The 9,411-nt window shown below is 32.1% G+C and overlaps 1 protein-coding gene across 1 annotated transcript; it reads right to left on the bottom strand.

Annotated features, from left to right (window-relative positions):
- Nucleotides 1–1,108: 1,108 nt before the first annotated feature.
- On the bottom strand, nt 1,109–1,839 carry LOC147395272 (zinc finger protein ZAT11-like). Its single transcript, XM_086450892.1, has one exon. It carries the CDS (start codon nt 1,786–1,788, stop codon nt 1,261–1,263), a length of 528 nt encoding a protein of 175 aa, XP_086307018.1. The 5' UTR covers nt 1,789–1,839; the 3' UTR covers nt 1,109–1,260.
- Between the last annotated feature and the right edge of the window lie 7,572 nt (nt 1,840–9,411).

The raw sequence follows: 9,411 nt of genomic DNA, 5'->3' as shown, positions 1-9,411 counted from the left end.
ATGGATGGCTACTGACTTCCTAAACTTAAAACTACCTTATTGTTGGATTCACAAATTGATGCAGTTAGAATCCACTCTAAGATATGTTAAGTAATAAATTAATCGCATCAATTTAAATTGTATAACGTGGATCCCACTTCAAGGATTGATGGGTTATAAACTTGATAAAGAAAGGTTTGGTGGGTAACGAACTTCATATAATAAGATTATCTTGGAGTTGTCAGAACTTCAATAGAGTTTTTGTAATAAAAATGCAACAGTTAAGTATGCCCAATAAATCTCTTAAATAAAATTATGTTCTTTCTTAGATAACCATTCCTAATCTTTAGAAAATTGAAGGTTTAGATGTAAAAAAGTTGGGAAGAGACATGTTAATAAAAATATCATAAACCACAAATTTAAGTGATACAACTATAGTAAACTGTGTTTAAAAAAAGTCTTTATTACATGAAATTTATACAAGATATATCAGTTTGAACTCATATTTTAGTTTTTAAGTATTTTTTGGGCTGGCGGGGGAGGACGACCAATTGTTGGATATTAAGGACTTTCCTTGGTCAAATCTGAAAATCAATTCTTCCTAAGCAAAAGTTGTGTTCTGTCCCAAAATTCCAAATGTTCATCCGTGTCGAGGCTGAAAGTCTATTTGAAGCAATCTAGCTCGAAAGTCAGTTCTTCCTAAGCGAAAGTTGCGTTCGGACACTTTACTTTGTCAATCCAAATTAGGTGAAATCCTAGATTGATATTTACGTGATGAGCAAAAAATTTCTTATGTAAAGGAGAGTAGTGTTAATAAAAATAATTTTATTAAATTTATATCGTCGTAACCTATCATTTGGAAAACTTGCCCATCCTAATCAAGTTGAATTAATTTCAATAAAATTGATTTTTTCAAATAATTTTTTGATTTGTAATGAAATTTTGGAATTGTTTAATAGGAGATCTATCCCCAATAGCCAAGCATGATCATTTTATGTTCAGTGAAATATTTTTAGGGGTATTTTAGTCATTAACGCAATGAAATTTGCCAAACTCTACATTTGAGTCTAAAAGTGCTTTTTGAGCTTCACAAAAGTGGAAAGTCGGTTTAAAAATCTGTCAAATTCTTCACCTAAAAAGGAAGAATTGCCAACCTCGTAATTTAAGAATTACAATAAAAAAGCCATGACATACAAGCATCTATAGTAAGTAAAAAAAAAAAAGAAAAAATACTAATTACAGAAAAACCAGTGATCTGGTACTACATAAGGTAAAGTAGGATTAAATAAAACAATGAATCAAAGGAGTAGATGTGATCTTTTCTGGAAAACCAATTCCAATGGAAAACTCCAACTCATTCTCAAAAGGTGTTAAATTCAAATCTGGAAAACAAATCGCCTTACTATTCGATCTCTTCAACACTGGAACTCTCTCAGTAGAACACAAACCTCCTCCTTCTTCTTCACTAGTAGTTGTAGTAGTTGTTGTAGTTGTGGTTCTATGCCGTCTCATGTGACCTCCAAGAGCTTGACCTATCGCAAACTCCATACCACAAATCGAACACTCGTGTGTCTTTGGTTTCATGTGTGAGATCTTCTGATCTTCTTCCATCAATCTCGGTCTCTTGTGACTCGCTCTATGGCCTCCTAAGGCTTGAAATGATGAAAATTGCCTATTACAAGTCTTACAAACAAAGACACGACTCGATGAATGAGTCATCGACTCGGTATCGAGTCCTCGAGATAACAACATCAAACATTTCGCCATGTTTGTGACACTTTCAATCTCATCTTCTCTGTTTCTCTTCATCTCTATTAGAAAGAAACTGGATTTGAACTAACTTGAGGGAGGGAGGGAGAGACTAGGGACTAATATTTATAGATAAGTTTTTTACCAAAACACCCATTGTTTCTTGCACGCGAAGTATGAAGTAGATGAGGGTTTTCTTGGTCAAATCAAAGATAGAGCCGTCAATTAGCCACGTAAGCGTGACCGCGTAGCTGAGCCGATAAGAACGAGTCCTGAGTGGTGAGGTCGAGTGAGGCTTCTTTGAAACTTCAGAAATTAGTTTCTTGATTTTATATCTTCCAGAAGATTCTATATTTTAAGTGTGAAAAGAAGTGAAAAGGGATAAGTAAGTGAGGACTAAAATCCAGGTTTGTAGTACAACTTGTACGCGGTGAAGAGTACATAACAAGTTTGATGTGAGTTCCTCGTTGCGAAAAAAAGTATATGAAACACCCAATCTGACGGGCACATCAGTATTGCATCACCACAATTGAAAACTGTGAAATCCAATCCAATTGAAAATTAGTAGACTAGAAATGGATTGAATGAGATTTGAAATCCGATCCATTTCAATCTTATTCAGATCAAGGATTTGGATTCTGATAAGGACTTGATATGATCATGAATTTGAAATATATTATCAATCAATGATATATATTTATATTTTATATTAGATATATAATTATATAGATATAGATAGTGTAATGATTTTGTAATTCAATTGACGTGTATCTTGTAAGAATCGTAGATTTTCATCTTCAGATACACAATTGAACATCCCCATAAACACGTGCAGTTGTGTATTCTAAGAGAAAACATCTACAATTCTTGCATCTATCACGTCGGTGAGTCTTTTTATTAGGTTAAATTACAAAATTAGCATTAATATAAATATATTTAAAAATATATATATATATATATATATATATATATATATAATAAATAAATAAAAATTAAATCAGATAGGATAAAGATGGGTCTAAAAATAATGATTTTTCAAGTTGGATTAGATCCAAAACAATACATATGATATTGGATTGGATTCAAATCTTGAAATGGAAGACCGGATCTAATCTAGGCTAATAAATTTCTTATCTCATCGGTACTAATAAGATCAAAACCCAATTCATTGATAGTTTTATTATTTGCTATTCTCATTGACATAAAACATTTTATACTCTCATAAAAAATTATATTATGGTAAATTTAATTAGGCCAATTATGAGATCTAAAATTTAATGTTAACGGTAAGAACCTGTGGAGCTGTTCACAAGGTCTTAGATTCAAACCCGTTGAACCCTCTTATACTAAGGAAAAAAAATAAAAACCCGGGGAGGGGGAGGGGGGACCCAAAAATTTAATGGCCCCAACCTAGTTTCCCACAAGAAATTTCGGGGAAAGGACATCAACTAAAAATAGAAAACAGCAAATTCAAGTCACTGTGACGTGTGGCCTCGACACGGACTTCTCATGAGGAGTTTAGTTGATTGTCACCTTCCTTGAGGAAGGAGTACAGGAAAAGCTAGTCCATTGTACTTGATTACTAACCAGAACCTCAAACATGGGTCCCACTTAATCAAACTCTTAAACCAAGTCGATGATCTGCAACAAGTCAAGATATGATCCATGTAAACGGTCAAAGTGGAGGATGTACTAGGGACTAGGGAGGGATGCCATTTGGTTCAGTTTCGGATCAAATCAGAACCGAATTGACATAGGTCAGTTTCATTAAATAAGAACCAACACTGAATCAATTACCCATAATGTCGATTTGGTTGGGTTGCCAATATCCTATGAACCTCTTTGGAAACTACATATTTTTAATAAAAATATATATAATAAACACGTGTTACACTACTTGGGTTCGACGCTAAATTGATCTGGTAGTGCATAGAAAACTATAGATTTATTTTCTTAAGATATAACTTAGAAAATCAATGGTTCTCTATGCACTAATCTATGTCTTAATTCCTAAAAAGTAGTAAATCATTAATAGTGTTGGTTCTTACAAGTCTTGAACCAAAAACCAAATCGAATTGATTGATTCTCTATTTTCTCAACCCCATAACTCTACACGAATCCTGTAGTAATACATATTATGTGAAAATCATATTAGAGAATTGATTGAATTTGGATCTAGTAATATTTGGTATCGAATCGTTGTTAATTCAATGCTAAATTGACTCGAACCCAATTTATTAATAGTCTTAAGGGTGTCAATGGATGGTTGAAAATTCAAATTCGAAAAATCGGATATTATCCAAAATTTTCGAATGTCGGATTCGAATTCGGATAGTTTTATATAGTCGAATCTTTATCGGATACGGATATTAACATTTTGAATCCAATTATATAATATATATATTATTTTATTTGATATATTTTTATATAAATAATATAATATATATTATTTTATTTGATTTATTTATTATATACATAGTATAATATATAATAGGTTTTTAAATAATAAAAAATCAATTAGATAAGGAAAATTTATGTTTTTTTTTAAATATACAAATTATTTGAATTCTATTTAGATATTATCCGATATTCGATAGGATAATCAGATTTAAATTCGGACAGAATTTTAAAACATTCGTCGAATTTGAATTCAGATTCAAATATCTGATAAAATTTTTGGATTCATATTTGGATATTACTGTATCCGAACCAATAAGTATCCGTTGACAGCCCTAAATAGTCTTCCTTAATGTGAATTGTGAAAGTTTTTCTTTTAGGAAACAAGGTTTTGGTTGGTGAGTCTAGTTAGACTTCTACTTACTCTTTTGGAGAAAAATTGTTTGTGTGTCAAAAGAGGGAAAATGGAAGAGTGTTTGGGAGTTTTAAATTATTTAAGTTCGTTTATGAGCAAAATGAACAAGACAAAACCATGGCTGCTAGTCAAGTATGAGTGTTGTGAAGTTTCGTGTGGTGTGACGTGTAGAATGAATGAAGTAGTTTCAAATTGTGATTAAAATAAGTGGAAAAAGTTCCAATGAAGTAGTTTGATGATGAGGTTTCCTGAAAATGACTCACCAATAATTATTGTCCACCTCACTAATTTTAATTGTTGTTGAGTTTGATAAATTTTTTTTTTTAAATGTCGAATTCGACATTAAAAATATTGAACTCAAGAATCAAAATTGTTGACCTTGAAGTTGTAAAATTCATTTATTTTTATTTTTTTTCTAGTTTTTCAAGTAAAATTCATGGAAGATCGACTTAAACTTGACATTACAACTTGTGTGGATGATTTCAAATCAAAAGAATCATTTTTGATCGATTTTCATCCAAAAAATGAAGTAAAAGAATTAAAAAATTCTGATTTTTTACATACATCTTCAAATATTTGAAATAGTTTCCTTTCTTCTCAAATTCTTTTAATTGGAATGAAATCTTCAAAATTTGATCGAGATGTCAAAAATCTAATTTTAGATGAAAATGGTGAGTTTGAATAGTTAGAGCAATTTTGACATTTCAGACATAAGAAAAGCTTAGAACGAGGCTCAGGGACTGACTAGAAAAGAGGAGTTTACTGAATGAACTATTTAACTAACCCCCAAAATTTAGAAATTAAATAAAAAATAAAAATTTTCATCAGGGGCCCTTAAATAATTTTCCCTAAAATATATTATAAATAAGATATCCAATGAGCCTAGGTCCCTAGCCCAAGCTCATTCGTAAACAAGAATTGGGCCTAGCCCGAACCATGGACTGCCCAAATACTCTTTCTTTTGTTTAGGGTTCTCTAGAATCACTCTCATTTTCTCTCTAATGTATCGCATTTTACGATTTCGTCAACGTGTGCCCTTGGGGCTCACATTAAAGTGCAATAAATACACTTTGAAAATTGAATTTTGTATAAAAAATACCCTTAAAAAAAAACTAATTTTATCAAAATGTCTTCAATTCCAATTTCTAAAGTGTATTTATTGCAATTTAACCATACCCTTAACAAGACCCCACATTTTAAAATCTTGTTCTCTCTTTTTTTATTTCCCTGTATTAAATCTATTCAACTCTCTCATTTCTCACGATGATCGACGTGTATTATTTTAGTTTCATCAAATCAGTCAATCGAATCAGTCTACTTTTTTTTTCACTCACGCGCGTTCTACTAGTTAGAATAATTTCCTTGATACAGATTTGTACATTAATTAAGGTTAACGATATATTATCTGTCTTCTAATACCCTCTAACATTAAATGAATTAGATAGAAATGGACCTAAACCATTGGATTCAAGTCAAAATGCAGGCCTCACTCAGTGGTCCTTTGTTTATGCTACAAGTAGGACAACTTGTTGGCTGCTTAAGCTTTTAAACGTGATTAAGATATATTGCTTTTTTTTAATTGAAAGATTGAAAGACTAACATCCCTAACGATGTGCGTGTCTTTCTAGAAACGGAGGACCTATTCCTCCAGTATGAGTTATTTGATATTTCCTTCACTTAGACTAGAATGTCTAAATCAAAGTTTTAAAACTCGTCAACTCAATTTAAAACTCCACCAAGTTGATTTGACTCGATTAAATTTTGAGATGACTTGGCCGACTCAACTTGAAAAATAACCAACTCTACCTAGCAAAAAATTGAACGAGTTATGCAGTTTTATACTTTTATTTAATATTTTTATAAGGGAAGCATTCAGAGACCCTAAAGAGAGTCAAATATTGTGCCAAACATTTTTCAAAATAAGGGTTAGAAGTTTCGGAATAATCCTAATAAAAAATCATCTCATTCCGAGACTTCTAACCCTAGTTTATAAGTTAAAGAATCGTGGACCGTCCTTTTTTTATAAATCACTTTTGATGATGTTAAAAGTTTTGGAATGTGTTGATTTTTGGTGAGGATGATGTCTTCATCATAAGGATCATCCTCACAAAAAATCAATCCATTTTGAAACTTCTAACTTATACATTGAAAAATATTTTGCACAATATTTGACTCTCTTGAAGACTTTTGAACCCCACCCTTTTTCTTGAGATTTTTTATAATAATAATAATATATTTAAAATAATAAAAATATAATTATAAATATTTATAAATTTAACATATTTTCGTTTGACTAGTTCCATGAAACACATATTATTGACTTGATGACTCTAAGGACATTCAAAGTGGAGAAGAAGTTTTCATGTTTTAAAATTATATGGTCTAAACTGATGTTACTTTATTTGTCGGTTTGCTAAGTTCGAATTAAGATTTGTGGTTTGTGATTTGCCACTTTAAATCGAACCCAATGATAGAAGAAAGATTAAGAGTCACAATCATTTTATTTATTTATTTATAATAAAAATGACAATTTGTTTGGCAAACCCAATGAACTGGAATGGCTGGATTCGCAAATTGGTTAATAAGGGTTTGTTGAAACGGAGTTTTAGAATCAGATTGGTGGTAGTTGAGTCATTATTGAATGGGTTAATCCCACCGTAAGGTCATGAATGTGATAAGAGAAATGTTTATCAATAATTTTAAGTCGCAATTAATATTTTGGTGTGGTGGGTTTCTCTCCAATTAGTCATGTCATATCTTTACATGATTTTAAAACTCATTTTGACGTCTCATCTCATTCATGAACGAAATCAAGTTGTTTTAGATGAGTTTTTCGATACGTTTAAGTCGTCTCGTTCAACGATGAGATAGATGAACCATGGTTTTAAATCTCGTTCAATACGTTTGACTAGTCTGTCAATTTTGTTGGTGAGCATCACCAAGACGTATCAGATGAGTCATCTCGGGAGAGATTTTAAAACCATACATCTTTATCGAACGACCTGGTATACCTAACGCTTAATTAGCACTCGAAATGCTTCTTAACTCTTGGTAATGGAGACAGGTCTAGCATATACCTCTGACATCCAATTACGTTTAATCAATCTTTTTCATTTACGCATCGATTAGTCTCTTGACTAAGGACTAAGCATTATTCTTTAAGATCTAGAACAAAATAATTTCTTGACTAAAGATAAATTATCTAAATTATAAATTTCAAGTACCCAATAAATGAATCTCGAGGACAAGTAAGTGGGCTCACCTCTTCTTATATTTAATATTGGATTTAGGTTTTTTCTATTATTGCATTTTACTTGTATCTTAAGGTACCACATGTCTAATCCAAATTAAATATAACTTATTGCACGGGTAGGATTTATTTGTATATAATCAATGATCAGCTCTTGGCATTCATTCCAATTATCAATTGCGACGTAAGCGTGATTATAGGTCATAGTTCTAGAGGAACAATGAAATCAAGTGTCGTTACCGTGCATTTTAATCCATTTTTCAGATCTATTTCTCAGAGTTGATTTCGTGTTGGTTTTATTAAAGAAACATGACCCAATTTGATTGTGCATTTGTTCTGACTTGGTGACTTGGGAAGACTGGCATTTAAATTCCTAGGTTTTCAAAGAAATAATATCTTTGATGGTGTTAATAGAGACATTTATGTAAAATACTAGGTCAGAAACGATGCGGAAAAAAAAGGATGATTGAGACTTGGTCCTCGCTGTTTGAGCTAAGGATACCCAGGTTAGTACTTGGCTTAGGTCTCCTCTCCAAGACTTTCATACAATGACCCAAAGGGGGCTGGTGGCTTCTAGCGATAGTTAGATTTTCATTAAATCTAAGCTATAGTTAAATCTTCTAGAAAATTTGGATAATGCTGAAGTAACATTGTGGGGGACATTTTTGACATGGAAGCGTGTAGGAACCATCGATGATTTTCACATTAGAAATGTTCCCCACAATGTTACTCCAGTATAACTCAGAAAATTTATATCTAAATCATTAAATTTATATATCTTTTTTTATTTTTTATTTTTTATTTTTATTTTTATAAACTTGTATCCTTGTAGATAACGAGCTTGGCATGTATTTGAGCTTTGTCCAATCCATAGACCATGGTTTTGTCTAAGGACTAGTCTCGAGGCATATGCAATGCCCGCACATCACACAAGCCAAGTAAGTGAGAGTACGCCCTCGTGGCCTCTGAGGAATTAATGTTCATACTATGTATCAAATTCGCAACCTACAGGCATTAACCGCTTATTAGTCCGAAATTTTTATTGAACCAGCTCGTCGAGGTGGTTCTACCAAAACTTTGAAGGGGGCTGACCGCTTCAAAGTTTTTTTTTTTTTTTTTTCCTTTTAAGGTATGTTTGATTGCATGGAAAGTGCCTTTTCATGGAATTTGAAATCTATGGAAAAATAATGGTGGAAAATATGTAGGGTTAGAAAATCAAATTCCATTGTTTAATTTTACTTAGATAAAATCATGGAAAAAATATTTGAGGAAGATGAAGAAGAAGGAGGAAGAGGAGAGAGAGAGGCTTGGGGCGAAGGGAGGATGAGGAGGAGAGGAAGAAGAAGAAGAAGAAGAAGAAGAGAGATTGAGAGAGGGAGGGGTGACCAGAGATGACGATGGTGCGACGACAATGATGATGGACAAAGTGAATGTGATGGTGGCTATGGAGATGGTAGTGATAAAGAAGAAGAAGACCTATAGAGGTGGGAAAATGAAATCCATGATTTGTGGGACTTTTAGAGAAGGATGGAAAATCATTTTTCATGTAAAATTGAAATCAAACACATGAAAAATGGTTTTCCACCCTATTTTCCTTGTGTAAGCAAATATGCCCTTAAGT

The sequence above is a fragment of the Akebia trifoliata genome, chromosome 8, assembly GCF_017979445.1.
Source record: "Akebia trifoliata isolate Shusen 1 chromosome 8, ASM1797944v1, whole genome shotgun sequence".
NCBI classification, from domain to species: domain Eukaryota; kingdom Viridiplantae; phylum Streptophyta; class Magnoliopsida; order Ranunculales; family Lardizabalaceae; genus Akebia; species Akebia trifoliata.
The sequence above is the reverse complement of the archived record's forward strand: the minus strand, read 5'-3'. Positions and strand labels throughout refer to the sequence as shown.